General features: G+C 36.4%; 3 protein-coding genes across 9 annotated transcripts in view; all 3 read left to right on the forward strand.

Moving 5' to 3' along the window:
- Epac (Exchange protein directly activated by cAMP) overlaps positions 1-25,343 on the forward strand; it is a 62,842-nt gene that overhangs the window by 29,827 nt on the left and 7,672 nt on the right. For 2 of the 7 annotated variants that reach the window (XM_018104593.3, XM_089262613.1), the window contains 8 exons: positions 12,449-12,595; positions 20,144-20,195; positions 20,838-20,932; positions 21,575-21,661; positions 21,730-21,871; positions 22,000-22,192; positions 22,552-22,697; positions 23,480-23,624. In XM_018104593.3, the coding sequence (XP_017960082.1) occupies positions 12,449-12,595; positions 20,144-20,195; positions 20,838-20,932; positions 21,575-21,661; positions 21,730-21,871; positions 22,000-22,192; positions 22,552-22,697; positions 23,480-23,624 (1,007 nt within the window). Of the gene's footprint in view, positions 1-7,717; positions 7,863-8,010; positions 8,369-8,441; positions 8,459-12,448; positions 12,596-19,273; positions 19,958-20,143; positions 20,196-20,837; positions 20,933-21,574; positions 21,662-21,729; positions 21,872-21,999; positions 22,193-22,551; positions 22,698-23,479; positions 23,625-25,343 lie in introns of those variants that run through there. The other 5 variants (XM_089262612.1, XM_089262615.1, XM_018104596.3 and 2 more) reach the window with 5 other exon arrangements.
- LOC108653805 (cytochrome P450 6a2) lies at positions 152-1,847 on the forward strand. Its single transcript, XM_018104604.3, has 2 exons — positions 152-1,310; positions 1,372-1,847. Exons 1-2 carry the CDS (start codon positions 209-211, stop codon positions 1,788-1,790), a joined length of 1,521 nt encoding a protein of 506 aa, XP_017960093.1. The 5' UTR covers positions 152-208; the 3' UTR covers positions 1,791-1,847.
- On the forward strand, positions 2,168-4,992 carry LOC108653816 (cytochrome P450 6a2). Its single transcript, XM_030382456.2, has 2 exons — positions 2,168-3,324; positions 3,384-4,992. Exons 1-2 carry the CDS (start codon positions 2,223-2,225, stop codon positions 3,800-3,802), a joined length of 1,521 nt encoding a protein of 506 aa, XP_030238316.2. The 5' UTR covers positions 2,168-2,222; the 3' UTR covers positions 3,803-4,992.

Below are 25,343 nucleotides of genomic sequence, written 5' to 3' on the forward strand. Positions count from 1 at the left end.
AGAGTCTACCCATTTATACGACTCTTTGATAACGATTTTTTGGACTACATATAAATACAGATATGAAAAACAAAAAAAATTATCATATAAGCTGTTTGTAGCAAACGAGGGCGAGAGGGCGAGAGAGGGGGAGAGCGAATATAATACCAGCAGATTGCCTTGAATTCGGACAGTGCTTGAGTGGAAGTCGTTGAGAGCGGATCACGAAATGTTCTTCTTAATATACTTGCTGAGCGCCATATCAGCTTTGCTGGTATTCTTTGTGTACCAACAAATGACCTATTGGAAACGCCGCGGAATTCCCCAGGATCCGCCACACCCGATCTATGGCAATGCTGTCGGATTCCGCAAAACTCACTCGCTTAGCGACATCATGATAAGATACTACAACAAGTTCCGAAAGAGTGGGCATCCCTTTGTGGGCTTTACCTTTGTTCAGAAGCAATGCGCTTTCATTATGGACACCAAACTGGCAAAGAATATTCTCATTAAGGATTTCTCGAACTTTGCCGATCGCGGACAGTTCCATAACGAACGCGACGATCCTCTCACTGGACATCTCTTTAATTTGGATGGCAAACGTTGGAAGGAGATGCGTCAAAAACTGTCGCCCACATTCACGTCTGGCAAGATGAAGTTCATGTTCCCCACAGTCATCAAAGTGTCAGAGGAATTCGTAGATGTAATGATGGAGAATGTCCCAGCTAAGACTGGAGGAGCCGTCATTGAAATCAAGGATCTGCTGGCACGCTTCACCACCGATGTCATTGGCACAGTTGCCTTTGGCATCGATTGCAACACTCTTCGTAATCCTGACACGGACTTCCGTAAAATGGGCCAAAAGTTTTTCACTGAGCTGAGACATGGAATCGTGTTGACTGCATTTCAGTTCAGTTTCCCGAACTTCGCAAGAAAATTGCGCATGCGATTGATTCCAGAAGACGTCCATCAGTTCTTTATGGGCTTGGTTAAAGAGACCATTGCACTCAGGGAGAAGGAAAACATCAAACGCAACGACTTTATGCAGATGCTCATCGAGTTGAAGCAGAAGGGAAGCTTCACTCTGGATAATGGTGAAGTAGTCACGGGATTGGATATTGGAGAGCTAGCAGCACAGGTGTTTGTCTTTTACTTGGCTGGCTTCGAAACCTCTTCAGCAACCATGACATACGCTCTCTATGAACTGGCCCAACATACAGATATTCAGGATAGACTTCGGGAAGATATTCAGGATGTTCTGCAAAAACACGATGGAAAGCTGACCTACGAATGTATAAAAGACATGCAATACGCGGATCAGGTTATCTCTGGTGAGCTCAAACAGCTGGTGATAACAGAACTCGAATTTATGTTGTGAATTTGCTTTCATAGAAACCCTTCGTCTGTACACTCTCGGACCCTTCCTCGAAAGGAAAGCACTTGACGATTATGTGGTACCTGGCCATCCCAAATATGTCATAGAGAAGGGAACACAAATCATTCTTCCTGCTGTTGGCTATCATATGGATGAAGACCTTTATCCCGAACCAGAGAAATTCGATCCGGAACGATTCTCGCCCGAGCAAGTGGCAGCTCGTGATTCCGTAGAGTGGCTGCCTTTTGGAGATGGACCCAGAAATTGTGTGGGAATGCGCTTCGGCCAAATGCAAACGCGAATCGGGCTCGTCCAGCTTATAAGGAACTTTAAGTTCACAGTTTGCGATAAAACTGATATACCCCTTACTTATGATCCGAAATCACTTGTACTTGGCACTATCGGTGGGATTTATTTGCGGGCGGAGCGTGTTTGAAATACAATTTGTTAAACATTGTGAGATAAATGAAATAAAAATCTGTATAACTCATAAGTTAAATATAGTAAAACCAACATTTAATATGCACCTTAGCTCAGATGAGACTATTTGAGCTGGCTTTTGAGGCTGAGCTTTATTGGTTCTAAATTCCGGTTTGAGATTTCATTCAGCTATGTTTTAAATAAAGCTCAAAGCCAAAGCTTTTGCGAAAGTTTTCCATTGAAATTGATAAGCAAAAACAGTTAAATGAATGTATGAAATTATGTGAAGCTTGCCGATAACTACTATCTGTATTTTTAAGTTCACAACATATTTATATAAGCAGAACCAGATCGCTTTTATACAGCAACTAAAACCCAATAGATAACCAGTCCATTTCGTCGATCGAGCTCAGTGTTGGAATAGAAGTCGTCGAGAGCTGAAGTCAAAATGTTATTTTTCATATATGTGCTGATCGCTGTATCAGCATTAGTTGCATATTTCTTGCATTACAATATGAACTATTGGAAAAACAGAGGAATACCTCAGGAACCTCCGCATCCAGTGTACGGAAACATGATCGGATTCAGGAGGACCCGTATAATCCATGAAATAATGGGCGATTACTACATGAAATTCCGGAAAAGTGGTCATCCCTTTGTCGGTTTTAGTTTCCTGCAAAGACGAAGCGCTTTCATCATGGACATTAAACTGGCAAAGAACGTTTTGATTAAAGACTTTACGAACTTCGCCGATCGTGGACAATTCCATAACGAACGCGACGATCCCCTCACTGGACACCTTTTTAATTTGGATGGCAAGCGATGGAAAATAATGCGCCAGAAACTATCACCCACTTTCACATCCGGCAAGATGAAGTTTATGTTCCCCACAGTCATCAAAGTGTCCGAGGAATTCGTAGATGTAATGATGGAGAATGTCCCAGCTAAGACTGGAGGAGCCATCATTGAAATCAAGGATCTGATGGCACGCTTCACAACCGATGTCATTGGCACTTGTGCTTTCGGCATCGAGTGCAATACCCTTCGTAATCCAGATACGGATTTCCGTAAAATGGCTAGCAAATCTCTAGTCGAAATGCGCCATGGAGTTCTTTTAACGGCATTTGAGTTTAGTTTTCCGAATCTGGCAAGAAAACTGCGTATGCGCATGATTCCAGAAGACGTCCATCAGTTCTTTATGGGACTTGTTAAAGCAACCCTTGCTTTTAGAGAGAGGGAAAATATCAAACGTAACGACTTTATGCAGATGCTCATCGAGTTGAAGCAGAAGGGAAGTTTTACTATGGATAATGGTGAGGTGGTCTCGGGATTGGATGTTGGAGAACTCGCAGCACAGGTGTTTGTCTTCTACCTGGCTGGCTTTGAGACTTCTTCTTCTACCATGACATACGCTCTCTATGAACTGGCCCAACATACCGATATTCAGGATAGACTTCGGGAAGATATTCAGGATGTTCTGCAGCAACACGATGGAAAACTGACCTATGAATGCGTTAAGGCCATGCGATACTTGGATCAGGTCATTTCTGGTAAGACCGCTCTATCGGACTTTACAGGAAGTTCAACTAAGTCATGATTTCGTTAACAGAAACCCTCCGACTGTACACTCTGGTGCCTTTCCTCGAGCGAAGAGCTCTTAATGATTATGTTGTACCTGGCCATCCCAAATATGTTATAGAGAGGGGAACACAAATCATTCTTCCTGCTGCTGCCTACCATCGGGATGAAGACCTTTATCCCGAACCAGAGAAATTCGATCCAGAGCGATTCTCGCCCGAGCAAGTGGCAGCTCGTGATTCAGTTGAGTGGCTGCCCTTTGGAGATGGACCCAGAAATTGTGTGGGAATGCGCTTCGGCCAAATGCAAACACGAATTGGTCTGGCCCAGCTGATAAGGAACTTCAAGTTCACAGTGTGCGATAAGACTGATATACCCCTTACTTATGATCCGAAATCGTTTGTATTGGGCACAGTTGGCGGTATTCACTTGCGAGTTGAGCGTGTTTAGGTGGAAATATGTAAATGTGTTCTGGACCGTATTATTAGATGACAAAATAGTTGGCGATGCGGTCATACATGTTTGTATAAACACGCATGATACCTAATGGCATGTGGCATCTGTATTTATGTAAATGAGTGTGTGTGTGTTTTTTTTTTCGAATATAACACATAATTAAATGTTAAACTTGTGGTGTGGACAAACTTTTCAATACCCTCTATAAATATAAATGGCTTCTGAAGTAAACACTTGGAGAATTTGTAAGATATCTTTTATCTTTAAGCCACTTCAGCTGATAAGACTTTCCGATAACAAAGTGATTCTTACTTTGCAGTCACAATAATTAAATTGTTAAGCCTCAAGAGCCGTTTAGATAGTTAGATTATACTAACTGTAATCAGTGGCTTATCACAAATGCTTGATAGCCTGTCGGCTGGCTGTTGCTATAATAGATATTTGAAAAAGAAAGATTGCTCTATTGATTTAAGTGTCAGCTGCAGCTGTTTTAAGTTTGCTTAACTTCGCGTAGAACTTTGGTAGTTGGATTTGCAAGTAGTAAAAATAGTAAATGGAAGAAAATCATTGAAAAAGTTACCTTAATATAATATTTTTTTATGGCATTGATGCTCTGCTTTCTCGCTCACTTTATCTATAAAAGATTTTCCCATTTTCTGTGTAATTTTATTATCTCAGATCTGGTATTTGCATGTTAAGCTCCACGAACTTTTATCAAAACGTAAACGGAAAACAAAATTCTTTTCCATTTTGGCATTTTATCTGTTCAGCGATTCACGCTTGAACTATTTTAGTTATTTACATTCGAATTGGCACTGAATGCTTTAAAGCATCTTCCACTAACCGAATTACTCTCACATGAGCCTGGTTTGCGCTGCATTAAATACAAATACATGTATGTAAATATATACACATATTAAAATCAATGCATGTGCAGGGTTAGTATATATGTACATGTATGTATATAGCACTGCACATTTCCCATGCCAAAGTCAATTTAATGGAAATATTCTTAAAATTCAGGTCACGTCTGCGTAAATCAAACTATTTAAAATTCCTTCCACATTAAACTCGCATTTTAATTATGCATGAGAAGATAAAGTGTTTCTGTTTTCATCATGTTTTTATCTAATATCAGCGGAACATGCAACCCCGTGGAAAATGAGGCATGTGCAAAGAACTGCGTTACGCTGTCCCAAGCGCGTGGAAATATTCTATTAATTGTGTCATTTTCTAACGGCTCTGCTAAAAATGTCATTAAAAACGTTTTTCACACGCTTTGCGCTGGTCGCAGACATTAAAAGAGTTGCAGTTGGTGCAAATCAGCTAAATGATTTGCATATACCCTAAGCTGTATCTCAATGTATCTCTTCTCTTAATTTAGTCAAGTCAAAAAAAAGAAAATAAAGAACACAATTATTTCTACATGTTCCAGGGTATTTTTTAGTCGAGCATCTTCAAGAATTATTTCATATATTGCAGTATTCTGTATAAATAAAATTTAAAAATTAAAAAATAATGCAAAACATATAGTTTTTTACCTACAAAATAAAAAAAATTTATAATTTTAATAACAAAAATTTAAACGTAAAAAAATATATTTTTAGTTAAATGAAATTTTATTTTTTTATTTTAGATAAAAATTTTACTATAGAGCTTATTCTCAATATTGAATTAATTAATCAATAGCAAATGAAATGCAAATAAAAAATCAATAGAAAAATAATAAGGAAAAAACTGGTATAAATAATTAAGTTAGCGCATTGAATAAATCAACTGAATAATTAACGTGTTCAGGGCACATGTTATTCACGTGTTTGTTGTTCAACAAAATGCGTTTTAAGGCAATTTCGTTGCTGCTTATGCAAATACTAATTTGTATGGATTGTGAGTATCTTACTACGCTACACGCGATCCGTTCGTGAAATGCCTAAGCCGCTGCTTACTCATTGCGAACAGTCATTGACTTGTTTTCTGGACCTGCGCGCCAACTTCACTCAAATAACTGACTGAAACCAAATTAATTACTAGTCTCAAGTTGGTTTTGTTGAACCCACAAAGCACTTGCCAGTTAGAGGGTAAAAAAGCGAAATGAGAAATAAATCAAATAAGCGCAATGAGCAGGCAGCAGGCAGCAGCTGTGAAGAGGGCAGGTTATTCAACCTTAGCATTCGACTAAGTCGAATACCAGAAACAGTTGCTTAATTAAAGGAAGACTCTGACTATCACATTTACTCAGTTGCTGCTAGTGGGTTCAATGCTCAATCGAAGTGGGAGTTGGACGTGTCTTACTACATATTTGCAATGTACGTTGTCAATAACACTGTGCGAAAATTGCGTTCATATTTTGCATATTTGCGCAGAGATATATTAATCTGCAACAAATGAAAGCATTGTTCAATATTTAAAGAGAAAAAAATACAAGGGGAAATAACTTTGAAATATATCTTTATAATTAAAGGGAAAATATATTAGGTAAAAAATTTGAAAGAAATGCAGATATTGGAAAACTTATACAAACAACAAATTATAATAAAAATATTGAATTACTAAATGACTAAATATTAATAAAATAAATACAAGCAAAAACTGCAAAAGATTCTTCAATCTTAAAGCAAAGAAAATAAGTAAATTAATTTTTAATATATTTGAATAGGAAAAAATATAAATATAAAATATAAATATAATAATAAAAAATATAAGAATTGAAATCTATATATATAAATACAAATTATACATATTAATTTAAAAAAAAAAAAAAAACATTACAAAATAAATAATAAAAAATACAATTTTAAAAATAATATTACTAATTTATTATTTAATAAATTACTTTATCATTATTATTATTCATTAATATATTCGATCAAATTTATATAAATATATATATTTAAAAAAAATCAATAGAAAAATATAAAAAATATGTAAATATAAACTAGTCAAAATACATACAAATATCTAATAAATAAATTACATTTTTTAATAATAACAAATCAGTATATAAATAAATCCCATATTAGAGAAATGCCATATTTCTTTAATATTTATTAAATTTTTTAATATTTTTATAGACAACTAATATTCACTTCTACTTTTCCACTCTATTTTGGCATTTCTCTCCAAACTCTTTAAGCTTCTGTCCTTGAATTTGTGCAGAGTGCAAGCATTCGGGGACAACCCAAATGCATTTCATATTCAATTTTCGATTAGAGCGAACGCATCAGACAACACAATCATGACTATTGCCTTAGCCACAGGCCAGCAGCAAAATTAGTTGCAAGTGCATTACGGCGACAACAAGCAGCAGCAGCAGCAGCAGCAGCAGCAGCAGCAGCAGCAGCAGCAGCAGCAGCAGCAGCAGCAGTTCGCAGCTGGTAGCAACAGTTGCTGTCAGAGACGGAAGTGTTGTTGGCCAGGCCAAGCATGTGGCTCAGCTCAGCAGTTGGGCATTTGGCCAGTTGGCTGTAGGTGGAATGTACTGCAGCTCCGCTCAGCCCCCAGCCGCCTTGTGTCAATGGATTAATTGCATTTGCGCGCTGAAGCAGCGCAGCTGCCGCAGTGAAAGCAGCAACAATAGGAGCAGAGCGGAGCATGGAGAAGTAGAACTGACACAAAGTAAACAGAGCTGAAATTTTTGTGTTGACAACTTTGTTAGCTGCAGGCGGTGGTGGCTCTGGCTGACCATTACATGACATGAGATACGCGTATTTTGCATGGCTGATTGAGGCTGCGACTGTGGCTGCTCCAATTCGCGACACGCCACACGGCAGACTGTTGCTGCCACACTTCAGCGGCGTTGCATAAAGCAGCAGACAAAGCCAGCACACACGCAGACACACCAGCACACCTGCACATACATCTCTGGGCGCTAATTTAAAGTCAGCCGTGTGACGACTTCAACAGCCAACTTCAGTTCAGTTCAGCTTGCGACGCGACAACGTGCGGTTGCACAACTTGTTGAGCACATCTCGCAGCGCGTGTTTTTTTACGAACAAAATTTCTGTTTTACTTTTATGGCTGGCCAAAAAACAATTATGGCCATAAATCGAAAGTGGTACGCGCTAAAAAACCAAAAAGAATTCATAATAATAGATATTATGCCAGTTACATGAGTCGCATTTGTGTGTTCGGCGCATGCAAATGTTGTTGTTATCGTCGTCGTTGTTGGCACGCTTCAGAAGTACTAGCCTACAAAAAAATGCTTATATATGCATGTTTTATTATGCCATAAGCAGTGCCGCACACGTTTTGCAAATTTTCATTCACAAATACAGAGAAAAAAGAAACCCAGGCTACAACAACGGCAGTAAAAACATTTGCATGCGAATAGTTTTTTTTAAACAAATTTATTACAGCATGTGACACAAAAAACAAGCGAAAAATTGTTGCAAAATTAAAATAATAACAAGCAAGAGAGAGACGTAAAAATATACACATATATATTTATTTATTAAAGCTAAAAGAAAGCTAAAAAAAATATAATAAATAAATAAAAAGAAAATGTTATTTCGTCGCAGTTGTACGTATAATGTGGAGCAATCAACGCGACATTATGCAAAGGTAAAACATTGCATTGCATTTATGTGAATCAAAGAGAAAGAGAAAGAGAAAGAGAAGAGAGAAGTGAAGAAAGAAAGAAATGTGTAAAATGTACGTGCCCACACTTTAGTTAAATATTCACACTAGATATAATGCAATGTGTGTATCTTCCTTTCCTTCAGAGATACAAAACAGAGTTTTTCTTTGATAACTTTGCCGTAATGTGCTCAGTGGTTCAGTGGTGCTGTGGCTCAGTGTGTCTGCTCTGCTCTGTGGAGTCGATGCTGACATCATCGTTTCGATATAGTTCGAGCTTTGCATATGTCATGGCGAGGCTAAAGTATTTATCTATGCACAAAAGGATTTCGTTTGTCAGCGCTTTTTCTCTCTGTGTGAAAAATAGAAACAGATAATCAAATGTAATAAATCTTTTGTTTCCGCTACAAAATTATAGAGAACTGTCAAGGAGAAGCTGTCTATTTTTTGCAAGTATTTTTTGGTCGAGTAAGGCTGCTGCTTGAATAGATATTTTGTAAATAATAGCTATACATATAGATCATATTTATATACTATATACCATAATGTGACATTGTCAATGAAATTGATTTATAGCAGCTAGACATATTAGTAGTAAAGGAAAAAGGAAAACTTTTTATTAAGCAAAGTTTTTTTTTTTATTTTTGCAGCAATTTAATTTTCAAATTAATTCTAAAGTAAAATTAAAGCCAATAGAATATAGAAATCCCATGTCCATCTTTATGCAACTATTTCACTATTTAATAAACTAAAATCGAAATTCCATCTAAAGCCCACAAGCTTATGCTGAGCTCCCTTTAACCAATTCCAATTAAATGCCAAACAATAGTCTCCACTGCAGCTGAAACATAACAAAGCAATAAATGGAAATATGAATGGAAATTGAAGCAGTTTGGCTCAATCGGATTTGTGCCATGCAACCGAAATCTCTTTCGCCGGAAAATTGTGTTGAGAGAGACACAAGTGGAAATTGGCAGCATTCGATATAGAAATGAAAGCCAGAGAGAATGAGATTAACTAAGTAGTTAGGCTGGACTTTAATGAGTTTTAGTCAAACGAGGGTTGTATTATTATATATTAAAATTATGACAAAATAATAATAAATAAATGACTTACCGAAATTTTATTTATTGCCTGATAAATTTGCCTTTTTTCTGTAAATAAAATTAAATAAAATAAAATTAAATAACATATACAATTTTTTTTATTATTATTTTTATTTTTATTATTATTATTATTATTATTATTATTATTATTATTATTATTATTTTTTTTTTTTTTTTTGTATTTTTTATATAATCAAAAAATAGTAGAATATCAAATATTCAATATATGCAAAGGCTTAATATGGTATATTGTATATTATGGTATATAAATATATATTTAACAATATAGTATAATAATTGTATAATTTATAAGCCATTTATCATTAAGCCCCACACAGTTAAATTAAATCTGCAAAGTAAAATATTAAGGAAATAAAAATGTATTAAAAATCAATAGAAACATTTACCTTTAGCAAAGAGCTTAAGAGCGCTTTATAATTGCAAACCATAAAAATAATTACTATAAAGCCCATCGATACATTCAACAGACTTTTTCGCATTCATTAAATGAATTCCACTTTCTTTGCGCTGCGATAAACAAATATTATTATTGCCCAGCCGTCTTGAGTTCTTTGAACGATTAAAATTCGCAATTAAATTGATTTCTCAGTAAAATGGACAAACTTTATTATGTTTATGCTGCGATTCGGATTTCTATATGCTGTGTGTGTGGGTCGATTTTATAAACGATCCATGGCTCGCTCACTTATCTAAAACACATCTTTGCTTGCCCCAAAACAACAATTAGAAAGCAATCAAATAATTTATAGCGTTTATAGCGCCGACAAAGCGCACAAAAGCGGAAAATACTTTTTGAGTTGTCAAAAACAAAAGTCGCCATAAATCAAGTCAAGTAAATTGAAATTTTCAAAATGGGACGCCGAAAGTATTCAGCAGTCAGCATTTTGACCAAGCGACAGCAACAATAACAACAATTGTAATTACACAGCCGAGAAATAATTAAATTATGTTTTATAGCGGATCTTGAGTCTTTGATGCTGTGGTGGCATTGTAGCTGCCTCTACCCCAAAAATAAAATAAAAGCATATAACCCACTGCATGTGCTCTAACTGTAAAGAAAACTCAAGCACAACACAAACACACACACACACACACACACACATACACATACTAACACATCTACCTCTTTGACTAATGCGAGTTTAACAATTTTGCGGTCGTGTGTAAGTCTTGTTAAGCCAATTATATGCGCTGCCTCAGACCAAGCGCGCCGTACCTCAGCTTTTTAGTTCTGCACACAGCACCCAGCACCCAGCACCCATTCCACTCCACTCCAACTCCCAACTTTCGTCTCAGGGCCTAGCTAAAGCCCACTGAAATGAGGCTGGGCCCTCGGGCAACGCCAAGAAGTTGTCTTCTGGGAAAACGCAAAAAAACAAACAGCGAGCGCAAACAGCACAAACCACAGATGCGAACTTAGCAACAATTTAAAGAAAAGTCTCTAATGAGCACTGCTTGACTATGTGATACTCTAGAAAAATTATATATTTATAAATTTCTTGAATAAACCTATTGAATTTGCAAGTCTTTTTCTGCTTGCCTCGCCTGAATCGACAATATTTTAATTTTCTATGTCACTAGAGGATACTCTGCAGATAATATAGTCTAGCCGAGTCTAATCTAATCACTTTTAAGATTAGCTAATAGATTATAACAAATAAAAATGTCTCTCGAAAAGAATAGGCTGATATGGGAATACACCACTTATCATGTTGAGAACCCATAAAAACCACTTTCTAAATACCCTACTATATATTCCATTTTATATACTACGCTAAAGTTCATTTACTTTGTTTAATCCAATGGTAAAACATCTAAATCAACTAATTTTAGAATGGATATAAACAAATGCCGCTTCAACTTAAACAAATTTGCCTAATTTATCTAACGCAAACATTTTATTTTTAGACTCTCAAACAGAAAAAATGAAAACAAGTTTTAAATAAAACTTAAAGTAAATTTGAAAATAAAAATACAGGGATGTGTTTTTTAATTTTACAAATTTAATAGCTTTAATAGCAAAAAACACATAAAATATTTTAAATATTCTTGAATAGTAAATTATAAATTTTAAAAATATATTTGAACATATTCATTAAAAAATAAAACAAGAAAATTATGAAATATATGAAAAATATTTATTAAAAAAATACAATAAAATATTGTTTTTCATTTTCTTTTCTATTTTTAATAAACATGCTTATCGGACACAAAATAAAAGCAAATTTTAAATTCAATAAAGTTAAAAACAGTTTAAAGTAAATATTTAACTATTTCTCATTAAAAAAAAAAAAATTAAGCACTGTATAGCCCCAACTACCCCAACAGCAGCTCATTCACTGAGCATAGGCAAGCGCAGTTATGCAGAGAACTTGCAAATGGAATGACATTTCAATGTTGCGGTTAGAAGGCGCTTAGTTCAGGCCTTTTGTGTGAGGCAATTGGGTTGGGGGTTGGGCTGGGAGCGGGTGCTGGGGAGCTGTGTCAGCAGTTCTCAATGAAATTGCATTTTTTGGGTCTATGCCGAGAGGAGAGGCTGTGTCACAACAGATATCCGGTTGACAGAAGTTGGCAGCTTCCGTTACAGATTTTATTGCTCAAACTTGGGTGCAATGAAGCGATTACAGTCGGGCTAAGCAAATGTTTTGTTAACAATCTGCCACAAGATTGTGCAACATTGACGCAAATTGTGGCACATTGAGCAATTAGCAAACAGAGAGAGAGGCAGATAAAGAGAGAGAACGAGCACCGCTGTAATGTCAACATGGCTGGCTGGGTTAGAGCCAACTGTGCTTAACTGAAATGGTTTAATCTACAGCTGCAACTAAAGCTGAACAGCTTTTAACTTGTAGCCCTCGGCTATATTTCTTCAACACACAAACAGAAACAATTTCTGACTAGCTTTTTACACCCCTTTACCTACATTCACTCATTGCAGAGCTCCGTCACTTTGTGTAATCTTGGCGTGGGCGCCACATTTGGCGAATCAATACTACACGACCTGCCCAGGGACAGCACCGTCGTGACGAAGACAACCTGCGAGCTGCTACGCGTCGAACAGCAGGACTTTCGACTCATCTGGGAGGTAAGCAAAGCAAAGAGAGGCGAGCACACAAATACACTTAACAGCAGCCATTACATACACATAGATATATATATGTATGTATGTATGTATTCATTACACTACAACTCAAACTGAATTGCGCAATGACACGGGCTTAAAATGTCATTAAGAGAATTTCAAAATGTTGCATGTGTTGAGTTGCAAGAAAAGTAAGATTTATGGGAATTTATGGGAATCATTGATTAATTAATCATCGAGCATGGCGCATCAAAGAGCATCAGCAATGGATATTGTGTAACGGGAAAAGCTTGGAGCAAATTAATGGCAACTCATTAGGGAAGATAAACAATGAGCCACAATTTTGTATAATATCTAAAAAAGTCATCTAATCAAGGCCATAATTCATTGTCTTCACTGCTAGCTAGCTATAAATCAAGCTTAAACTAACAAATAAAGATTTGGAAATGGTTAATGAAAAGAAAAGTCAAGTTGCAATTAATCAAATTAAATTTTGGAAATTTGGAAAAGAAACAAAAAATTACATTTTTATGCAATACTGGAAAAAATTTATTATGAAACTATTTTTTCTTCGTTTAATCACAGATGTGAGCATGTATCACTTGGACCTATATGATAAATATAAATATATATATGTTGTTCATATCTCTTCCTCTATCTCTCTCTCTCTACCGTTCTCTTATCTCGCAACCTCTTTCTTTGTGTCTTCTTCACTATCTTATATCTGACAACGCTTCTATATGCCTCTCTCCTTTTCTCTCTCACTCTCTCTGTCTCTCTCTACAAACTCTTTCCTAAATAGCTTCTCAATAATCTCTCCCTCTTTCTCTTTGTCACTCTTACTCATAGTCTCTTTCAATATACCCCTGCCTCACTCCCTCTGTCCTTCTCACTTTCATTCTCATCTTATTTCCCACCCTTTTAATTCTTAACTTTCGGGCCTTCCCATAAGTCAAGCCCACTTTTCAGGCAGTGTCATTTTGTTTATGAGTTTGAAAGGCGTCAGTTTGAGACGTAATTTTAAGTATTTACTGAGCGCTCATTAAGAGCAGCACCCACCCACACACACACACACATTTACACCTTCATAAGCAAACCCACACACACTCAACCATAGAGACAAGTCAAGCCTTGCTAATAAGCAGCTGTGTGCTAAATATTTGTCGTCGAGGTTTCTTGTCTTCCTGACGGAGGCGAAAAAGCATTTGCGGTATTTGCGTCATTGTCAAAATATTTAATTAAAATTTCAGTTAACAATTAACGATGGGCCACAGCGCCCGACCGCAACATATGCCAAGGCATTCAAGCGAGCTCAATGGCTGGGCGCTTGGCCTTTTATTGTATTTAGTTATGGAAGCAATTAACAAAATTGAATTAAAGTCATTTCGAGCCATCCTAATCGATTGCATTATTCATGAATATTCATTAATAATCATCATGAGCAACAGGTTCCAAATGCGCCCAATTAATTAGAAGCTCGCACACAGAAATATGAAAACGCAACTCCATTGATAGATGGTGCCCAAGTGAATTGAATTGGCCAAAGTTAATTGAATTGCATGCATATTGGCCGCACTTAATTGCAGCTGTTTGGGTCCACTCTAATCTAATCGCGAACAATCAGAAAGCATTATGTTTGCATTAGGCCCGAAACTGAAATGAAAGCCAGGGACATTTCTTTGCCAACAAAAGTTTTCAATTCCAATCACAAATGGCTCGTATATATATAGAGAGATGTAAGTATATGTATGTATATATGTATATCAGCCACATAGTTGGCAATTTAAAGAAGATTTCGTTTTTTTAGGGCTTGCCACAGAGCCATGAACTTGCCCCTCGGGGGCAGCAATGCTCGCACATTGAAAGCGGGCACGCACAAAAGGTATAAACCACACACACACACACGCAAATTCCCCTAACACACACACACACAGTTACACATAAGATGAATGAATGCATATTTACCTTTTGAGCTACAATAAAAAAAAAGGGAGAGAAAAAAGTAGAAGAAGAGTAAAACGTATAATAAATAATGAGAAAAGTAACCTCAAATTGGGGCAACATTGGTTAACCCAGAGCAATATATATATAGTCACTTGCTCTACTTGCCACTTGCCACTTGCCTCTTGCCACTTGCCACTTGCCACTTGGTACTTGCCACGCTGCAGCTAGCTGATGGCCGATGGTAGCTAACAAAGTAGCTGCTGCACGCAGCGCAAACATATATTACGTATACGCAATGTGCAACAATGTAGCTAAGCCACGCACACACACACAAACACACGCACACCCACAGTCGCAGGGCGCGCGTGCTATAAAATGTTGCAGCAATAGCAGCAGCTTCTGGTAAATGCGATAAAATCAGTTGAAATTGAAAATATATTACGCGAAGAGTTGTCACTGCAAATTTTCACACCCAACAGCTTTGCCTCTCCCTCTCCCTCTCTCTCTCTCTCTCACACACACTCTCTATGTGTGTGTGCGTGCGTGAGTGTGCCTTGCTGTTTGAGCCCTGCAAGTGCCTGGCAATTGTTTGATTTGCACGCAAATATTTACTTTTGTACAGCGGGAATAGCAAAAAACTTGTGCGCAAAGTCAACCTCGGGGTGATGAACTTTAAACATACTTTTGAACCTTAGATGAGAGCTGTGCGGTACGTTTGCCGCCTCTTAATAGAAATGTTATAAGAGCAAGATGTTGGCGGAAGCCTCCAGGCAAGACTTTCTTTATGTAATCATTATCTTAGCTTTTGGAATAATCAACGAATATTTTATCGTTGATATATTAAAGTGAGAGGAATATAAGTAAATGTAACTGTTTCTACTACTATAACTAAAGACTACGACTACAACTTTTACTACTATTTGCTTCTGCTGCTACTGTAATTACTACAACTATTACTACTATTGGCTGCTGCTGCAACAGTTATTACTACAACTACTACTAATTGGTACTGCTGCTACTATTATTAGTACAACTACTACTAATTGCTATTGCTGCTACTGTTATTTGTACAACTACTTCTAGTATTTGCTACTGCTACTAGTACAACTAATAACACTATTCGCTAATGCTACTACTATTATTAGTACATCTACTACTACTTTTTGTTATTGTTGCTAGTACAACTAGTCAAGCTCAAAAGGGTCTTCTTTCCCCGCTAATTATTCCAAGCCTAATACTACTATTTGCTCGTGCTACTATTACTACTACTACTTTTGCTACTGCTACTATTAACTACTACTACTATTGGTACTACTACTATTTGCTGCTGCTGTTACTATTGTTACTCCTACCACTACCACCACTAGTTCTGCTACTTTTATTACTATTTCCACTACTTACTACTACTATTCTACTACTATTATTATTATTACTACGACTACTACCACATAAAATACGACTAATACTACTTATTACTTCCGTCACTATTATTACTGCTACTACTATTTTTACTAATATTTCTACTACTTCTACTACTATTTACTACTGCTGCTACTTTTAATGCTACTACTAATGTTAGCAGTTAATACTACTATTATTACTCTTATTAGTAACACTAACTACTATGGCTTTTACTGCCTTTCCTTTATTTTTCCAAAGTTCTTCTCAATTTCTTGCTTGCGAAATTCCACTTACTCAGCTCATTACGCTCGGCTGCAATAGTTATGCATGTAATTAAATTTATGCTATTACATAGTATACACAGTAATTGGCCAAACAATTACAGCATTACATGTTACCTTCAGCACTCAAACAATGTTTCACATACTTTTCTGCAGCTGCAGCGAGTGCAGATTCCATTTTACATGATTATTATGTCATTTACTGCACAAGAGTGTGCGTGTGTGTGTGCGTGTTTGCTGTTTGTGTTTGCTTCCTGTTCTAAGCATCAGCTGTAGCTGTGCTCGAAATAAATAAATAAAGCGCATGTCCAATGCAAGCGGCACGCAATGGTGCATGTCGTGCAGCTGGGGCATGCCAAACAACGTTGCGCATTTTACATTATTTATGGTCTGTGCATTACGTATACGACGCGTGTGCCAGCGATTGTTCGCTCCCAACGACTGCAACTACTTATGATATGCCCGTCCGTTAAAATCAGCCAAATTGAAAGCGAAAAATTGTTGGCCTAATCGATTGGCCCTGAATGTGTGCAGAGTGCGCCTACAAAATTTGCATCTATGCTAAATAATTGAGTTATGCACTATGCAAGCGTATGCTTAAAATCGTTCGTTAATCGCATTTCAATTGCAATTTGCCAGCTGCGGCGCTGCCACAAAATGCCAACTCTAATTTCCGCAGACAACGGCCCAGCCACCTGTCAGCTGCCTCCTGCCTCCCACCTCCTGCCAGCCAGTTGTCAGCTGTGCGTGTTTGAATCGTGTGAACTGGAAATAATTGTATTCGCCACGCCAAATCACGAGCTCTTTAACGACCCTTCAAACACTGCAGCCCAGAGCATGTTCAATGAGCAGTAAATAGCCTTGCTTTAGCTGCTCGAGCTAACTGACAAAGGCAGAAGTGCTACTGGAACTGCTACTCGAACTGCCCCCTGTCATTAATATCAATTATTGAAGCGATTTCTTAGTTGTGCTACATTTAGTCAAGTCGTATTAATTGAATTGGCATGCACTTTGCAAAGATTTTGTATAACTTTCTTAGCCATTTATAGCCAAATATCAAGCAGGCCAAAGCTGAGACAATATGAGTTATACTACTTCCGATACATTTACTTCAGCAGTTCCTTAAGTTATCGATAAAAATGAGCTACAGAGAGGTTGTACAAGATTTGCTATGAAATCTACTTAAGTTAGAAGAATCTATGGAAACAATTTGAAGAATTTTTATGATAATAAAACAGAAACTATGAAATCAATTTACGCTAGGATAATATGGTTATAGGATATGGAAAAATGTAAAGAATTTACTGCCATTGCATTAGATAATAAAACTGAAATCATTTCCGCTCACTCTATTTATCCGCTGTTTAAGCTATAAATAATTTACGATTTTTCTTCTAAATAATATTCAGTTAATATTTGAAAATATTTTAAATTAAATTTTTTTATTTTTATTTTTTATTTAATTTTATTTATTTATTTATTTTTTTTTTGTAATCACATATTCAAATATTCTACATTTTATTAACGTTTGTTTCTTGGCATGTTTAAATATTTGTATTTTAATTGACGTGAATATTAATTATTAAAAAATTCCATAAAAAAAAAACTGATTTCATATTCTCTCATTTCAACTCATCTTCAGCGTTACGCCCAAAGCAATATAAATTCCACAGGTACAGTCGACCATTTAGCATTCATCAAGAATTCACGCCGGAATGCTTTTCCTTTATTTCAATATAATTTGATGCACAGCTTGGATAGCTGCTCAACAATACGTTACTGTTCATTTTGCTCGCCTGCGAATAACTTTAGCCTCTCAACTTGGCGCATATTTTCCATAATTAATTTCCATTTTCCTTTGAACGCGTAGACAAAGACTGGATTGGAATTGACCTTGAGTTTAGCCAGTTCAACTCTTGCCTTGCAGTCTGGACACAATGAATAGACCTACTTAGTGCCAGCCAACTTTATGGCCATTATTATCAGAGCTGCCATTGTCTGCAAGGCCTGCGCCTGCCATTGTGGCCAAGGCGAATGCGACAAGGCGCAGCCAAGTGCTTCCCGCTGAGTTCATCATATCTAACGACAATTCTCGCACTCACTCATTGCTCTCACTCGGCGTTTCGATAAGTGAAAATGAGTTTTAATTAGCGTAGACGCCAACGCCGACGCCAAAGTCAACGCCGTTATCAGCCGAGCGTCAAGTGTTCTCAGAGCGTCAGCGGCAAAAAAAGCGAGTCAATGTCTTCTGAGTGGTAGTGTCACGACTAGCAGATACCCTAAGCTGTGAGACTTGTGTGTCTGGGGATGTTTTTATTTGCATATGAAAATTATTTTTTATCTCTAGAGTGCATGACAAGACCTGTGTGAGTTACAGTTCTCGAGAAATGCATAAAAAGATCTCCAGGTCGTGTATTATTGGTAATATGGAAATGCTATGAAAGAACGTAGCAAAAACTCTTATATGACGAATCCATTAAACAAAATACAGAGAATATATGTACATATCAAGTTTGTGGTCCTTAGCTCTTATAGTCTTCGAGTTATAGTTATAAATAAAAGCTGGTATTAAAATAAATATTTATCCTTCTGCATAAATATTACAAAAACAATTCTACGAACAGCAAATTGAATGTGCCGTAAAATTATTTATTATGAATTTAAATCTTCAGCTATCCTTATTTCTGCGAAACATACAAACAGACGACTGAGTCAGTTCGTCGTCTTGAATAAAAATATAAATATATATAAATTATAAAATATAAAATCTATGGCCTCTGACTTTTGCATATATCTGCAGCAAATCCATTATACCTCGTATATATATATTTATAATGAGTGAATAGTAAAGCAAGTGACTTGGCATGCGGGCGCCCCACTCCTGCCCCAGCTCATGCCCTTGCCCTTGCCCTTGCCTTTTGTATGTTTATTCATGCGACTGTCACGACGACAAATTGCCAGTGAACTATTTATAGCAGCACTTGTGCGTTTCTTTCGATTGCTCTGGCAACCCTGTCAAGCTCTGGCTGATAAGGCGAAATAAAAACAATAACAAAAACAATGGGGCATGCAGTGAGCACAACGCGCCTCGACTGCCACCCAGCTGGCTTATCAGTGCGCGCGACAACGTTTGACAGAAATTACCTGCTCCAGAGGAGAGCGCAAAGAAAAAAGCCAAATAAAAATAAAAATAAAAATAACACCAAATCAAACAAAACAAAATCATCATAAAAATTGAGTGAAAAGAATGTGCAAAAAGCAAACCACTTCAAGTGCAAAGTGAAAGTGAACCACGTGGGAGAGAGAGAGAGAGAGGGAGAGAGAGAGGGGGGCCCAGATGTCAGCGAGCCAACTGCGACAGCTGCAGCGCGAACAGCGCCAGTTCCAGCGTCGTTCTGGCCAAGTTGTGGCCAGCGATGAGGCGACGCTCTGCATGCTGCTCAGCTACAGACGCCACAGCGATAGTGAGAGAGTGGCGTCAGCAGCAGCAGCGGCGGCGGCAGCGGCAGCGCCTCCAGCAGCGACAGCTAAAGGAAAAGCTAAAGCAAAAGCAAAAGCAGCCACAATTGGCAGAGCAACGGAAATATCTATGATAACAACAACAGAAACAACAACAGAAACAACAGCAACAACAACGGCAACATCATTAACTGGCGCCACTTCCGCAGCTATCAAGCTGCGACGCCGACAGCAGCAGCGCCAGCCGCGTCCACTGACAACGGCATTCGAAATGAGCAATGTACGCGTCATAGGTGTGATTGCCTGAAAAGTAGCCCACAATCCGCAATGCACAATCAAAAGATAACAACAACAACAACAACTACTATCATCACATATTGCTTTATCTATAAATACAAAAAATCAACAACAACAACAACAACATAAAACAATCCAAAGCTAACTCATTCACTTTTTGTTTTTGCAGAAAAACAAGGAGTTGATGAATGACATTATTACCAATTGCAAAATAAAGAACGGTAAGTGGAAAATAATCATAAGAAATATAAATAAATATATATAATGATAGACTATCAGTTACCCTGTAGTTGAGTTTAAATAGGCATACGATCCAATAGTATATATATTGAAAATAAATATTGAATATTGATAATGATAGAAAATTCTATGATTTTAAGATTATGATAGATCTGAACTTGTAATAGCTTAAAATAATAATTAATATAGAGATATATACACAGAGTCTTCTAGTCGTGTTGTCTCACTGTCAACTAAACAAGTGATCGACTTGGCATACCCTTTAGACAGTCAAGCAGAATTAATTTTATACTGTAGTATTTTATATTAAGATATGCTTTATTTCATAACTCAGAAATGCTAGTCATTATTTTGTTTTAAAACTAAGAAATGATTTACTAAAAGATACCCCGTCTTGAACTATATTCTTATGATTTTGCCTTAAGTAATAATGACTTTCAGTGCTTTCATCTGCAGACGTTCCTAGGCTATATTCTATTTATATTTACAATTCGGAGTAGTTATTTTTGATTAAGAGAGAGAGCAATAAATACGAACCGCATATAAAATAAATATTATAAATAAAATAGCCACAGACGAGCCAATTAATTGACTTGCATATTGTTCTATTGTTCTATAAATAGGTTTTGGTCCCGGCGTACAACCAGCAGCTGCCACTTCGCCCACTAAACGCCCACTCAGTCCGGATCATCCCAATCCAGCGTTGCCCATTACCGAGGTAAGCAGACAGACTATGAATTGTCTCTGTGTGTGGGTGTGTGTGTGTGTGTGTGTGTGTGTGTGTGTGTGTGTGCGTGTGTAACTGCAATTAATCAGTCAGACAGACACACGCACACACATGCGCACACAGCTACCTAAATATGTAGGTGTGTGTGAACCTTTGTTGACATTGAGCCTATGCCACTTGAACTTCTTGAAAAATCAGTTTAGACAAGCTGGCACGCTGACTAATTGAATCATTAATTAAAGTTAAGCAAACGGTTATGGAAAGAAAGAAAAATGAAAGAGCGAAAGAAAGAATGGAAACTGGGAAAAAAGAGAAAGGAAACGATGGAAGAGATGTAAAAAATATAGAGCAAAATATAAAAATATAAGCAAATTGAAATAGGTTTTCCATAAATTCCTTCTTTCAAGTTTTATATCGCTCGCTTCAAATTTACGAATTTAAATTTATATTTATTTCCCAGAAAGAGAAATACAAAATCGATTATAAGACTCATATTTACAATTTTAAAAAATATTTATAGAAGTGCGCTTACCAGGAATATATTCTATTTAAATCTACATACATATATGACTGAGATATTGTTCGTGGAAATTGTAAACGAATTATCATGAATTTTGTTTTTCTGATTTTCAGACGCCGAGTCCTGCTATGAACCGCATGGGCTGGGCGCTGCGCACATTACTGGTGGTCGATAACTCAAGCTGTCTGAAGGATCGCAAGGTAAGAGTGATGCCAGGCAATTGGCTTGATAAAAGTCAGATTTTTATTACGCAATCGATTGCCGGCAGGTCTCGGGCAAGTTAATACGCAAGTGTGCGCCCGGCACAGAGCTCGTCGATTGGCTGGTCAACTTGGCACCGATTGTACACACACGCGCCCAAGCGGCGGGCATGTGGCAGGCCCTGCTCGAAGAAGGCGTACTGACACATGGTGAGTGTGGAAGAGAAAGAGAAAGAGAGAGAGAGAGAGAGAGAGAAAGCATTGGCTTTTAGCTTTGCAGCTTAATGACACAATTAACGCATTTAAAAATGGTTAACACATTGTCCCGTTACCCACAGTTAACAAGGAGCAGCCGTTCAAGGATAAATGCTTTCTGTATCGATTTCGCTTGGACGAGGAAGGCGGCGCTGCGGCAGCCGGCACACCATCTGCTGAGGATCTGAATGCGGCTAATGAGCACATACGTGAGGCACTGAGTGCACTCTTTCAGCGTGGTCCCGATGCAACGTTGCGCATGATATTGCGCAAGCCGTAAGTGCAATATATATTGATTCAATGCGGGACAGTTCGAAAGTATGCGAATGAAATGCAGCAGCTTTAAAGCCAGAATGCCAAAATATTTGTCTACCTACAGTAAACACACGCACACACGAACACACACACACACACACAATCCGACATAAGCTTATGCAAATGTTGTGCTGCACACACAGTGCGTATGATTGATATTTGCATTTGCATTTGCCTTTGGCTCGACTACATTGCCAAATTCAAGACACAAACCACAATGGCTCTTATTTGGTTTTAATCAATTTACACACACACAAGCATATATATTGTATATCTATATATATATAAATTCTATATACCCATTCGACATTTCTATGCAGTTCACACGAACGCACACCCGAGGAACTGGAATTGGTATTCGAGGAGCTTGTCCATATAGCTGCCCTCTCTCATCTATCGACTAGCATCAAGCGTGAGCTATCCTCAATAATTGTATTCGAGGCCCACGCACAGGCGGGCACCATATGTGAGTATCCTGCCATATGAATTGGACAATTAGTTCTTAATTTGAAAGCTCATTTGCTTTAATTAACTGACAAATTGAATAAATATCATTAAGTAAATATTAGCTTTTAGCATGTCATAGATTAAATACGCTTAATTGATTTATACAATATAATTAACTTGGCTTAATTAAAATACTGTCGAGCAGCTTAAGCTAAATTTGGTACACACTTAATAGACAAAGCTGAGGTTACTTGATAGATATGCATAGATTTAATTAACTAACAACTAAATTTGTTGTCAACAATTTTAAATATTTTTTTGAGAAGCCTTAGATGTTTCTTTTTGCATAAGACTGGGAGATTTCAGAGTTAAAATTTTTTTTAATATTCATATATTTTTTGTAAATTAACTTTACACTATTTCGCCAAAAAAAAAAAAAGTTTTTACTGATATATATATAATTAAATATAATTTTTTTTTAAATTATATTTATATATTTGCATTGAAATATTAAACAAATAAAATAGCTTATATATTTTTTAGAGATAAGAAATAATATTATAGCATTATTATATATTCGTTACATATTTTATAAGAATATTCAACCCTCTGTATAACACATTCTAAGCTTTTTAAATTGAATTAGCTAATTATTTCGCATTAAATTAAGCTAATATAACCTTATAGCCTGCACATTATACCTCAATATATTCCCACACATATCCAACTTAATAAGAAAAGACTTTAAACCCTTTTTAAATGTCGTTTATCCCACGAAAATGTCAACAACACCGATTGCAGTATTCAATCAAGGCGACGAGGGGCGCTCCTGGTATATTTTACTCAAAGGCTCTGTGGATGTTGTGATACATGGCAAAGGCACTGTTGCCACACTGAAGACTGGCGATGATTTTGGCAAATTGGCTTTGATTAACGACGCACCCAGGTAAGCGATGCTGCCAGCAAAAACCTTTTACAGTTAAAGAGTGAAATATAAACTCGTTTCCTTCTTGTCAGTCAGTTGGCTTAATTCTATTTTTTGTACTATTTTTTTTTGCTAGTGAAAAGAAACTTTCTACACGAACATTAACAATTCTCCTTAAATCGTTTCTGGCCACATTTGGGCACTTTTATTTTATTTTTATCGCTTTTGACCAAGTTAAAGAACTAAATGACAGAGAGGGAGAGAGAAATAGATAGGTAGATATATTTATATATGTATGTATATGTAGACAATGTGCGCACTAGGGCCAACAATGTGCCCACAGATTCAGCAAGTGCGGCTGGCTAATAGCATTAGACACTTTGTTGCCACAGCCACAGCAAAGATAACAACAACATCAATTACAACAACGGCAACAACAACAACGAGAAGAGAGCTATGATAACAATGCCCGATAACAGCAGACATTGTGCGGCATTTAGAGGCAACAATTGCAGATTGAAACAAAATATTTGCCTAGATAGAGTTGAACTAACTGTTGTTGGGCATTTTACTACAAAAGCTGCAATTGTAGCGCAAAAATAAATCGAATTAGTTTTAGTTTTGCTCAAATAAAAGGCAAAGAATGTCTACTAAAAGCGTATTTTTAATGGTTTACTCATAAAATAATTAATTATACTACAAGCGGACAGCGAATGCAAAACCTTTTCATTTCATGAAATCAAGTGGAAATGAAGGGGCTTAAATTGATGAGAACTTACTTTAGTTAAATGTATGGATGATATCTAAAGAGCTCTAGTTGTTTAAGCATGCGAAATATTATCTGGCAGCTTAAGCCGTTCAACACTTTTAGTCGATTACTGGGAAAATAACAAATGTTATTGATTATCTAATTCACAAATGATAGAGTGGGCTGTAGAAAGGCAGCTCTTAGTATTAATTATATGTATGTACATCTGTCAAGTCTCTAGCTCTTATGGGTTTCATGAGGAACACATTCATGTCTAGGCAGAATTTTTAAAATATTTTTTAGAATTTATTGAATATATTACTTAGAACTTATTATTTTTATAAATATTTTGTTTGCTGAATTTTTAATGATTTATTATTTTGTTATCTATTTTATAAAAAATTTTGAATATTAATTATTTAATGAATATTTATATTATTTAAAATATATATTTTCTTATTAAAATGAATATTTTGATAAGAGTTCTTCCCTTTAAAATTAAAAAATAAAACCAAAATTATTTAAATTAAAACACTTTACATTGAGAAAATATTTCAAGAAAATTACTTCAAACAGCTTAACACATAAAATTCATTATTAGCACATAATGAAAGAAGCGTAAACTGTATTTATATTTTACACAAAACAGTTAATGCTATAAATAAATAATTTATCCTTTTATTAGCCAGCACAAATTTTTTATTCATACAGAAAAATAGTAAAAATGATTAAAAATCATTTCATAAAAATGAAAACATTACTCGCTTTAATCTATACAAACACACCGAAATCCCCTTTTATATTTTCCCTTTATGGGGGCTTAAAAAGTCAAACAAAAAGCATTAAAAAAATTAAAATAAATCAATAAAACAATCACAGAAATTGCAATGCAAGATGATAAGCGATTTATTTGCCACAGAATTTCATGTCAATTAAAATATATTTCAGTGCACGAAAGCAAATGGATAAATGAATAAAAAGCCAGTGCAACC

Source organism: Drosophila navojoa, chromosome 5 (assembly GCF_054131105.1).
Source record: "Drosophila navojoa isolate 15081-1374.11 chromosome 5, UAZ_NAV_1.0, whole genome shotgun sequence".
In the NCBI taxonomy this organism is placed as follows: domain Eukaryota; kingdom Metazoa; phylum Arthropoda; class Insecta; order Diptera; family Drosophilidae; genus Drosophila; species Drosophila navojoa.

What these genes read in the sequence shown, in the direction of transcription:
- LOC108653805 (XM_018104604.3), top strand. Translation starts at nt 209, where the DNA reads ATGTTCTTCTTAATATACTTGCTGAGCGCCATATCAGCTTTGCTGGTA. An exon ending in CGCGGATCAGGTTATCTCTG is followed by an intron (nt 1,311 to 1,371) that starts GTGAGCTCAAAC and finishes TTGCTTTCATAG; the next exon opens with AAACCCTTCGTCTGTACACT.
- LOC108653816 (XM_030382456.2), top strand. Translation starts at nt 2,223, where the DNA reads ATGTTATTTTTCATATATGTGCTGATCGCTGTATCAGCATTAGTTGCA. An exon ending in CTTGGATCAGGTCATTTCTG is followed by an intron (nt 3,325 to 3,383) that starts GTAAGACCGCTC and finishes TTTCGTTAACAG; the next exon opens with AAACCCTCCGACTGTACACT.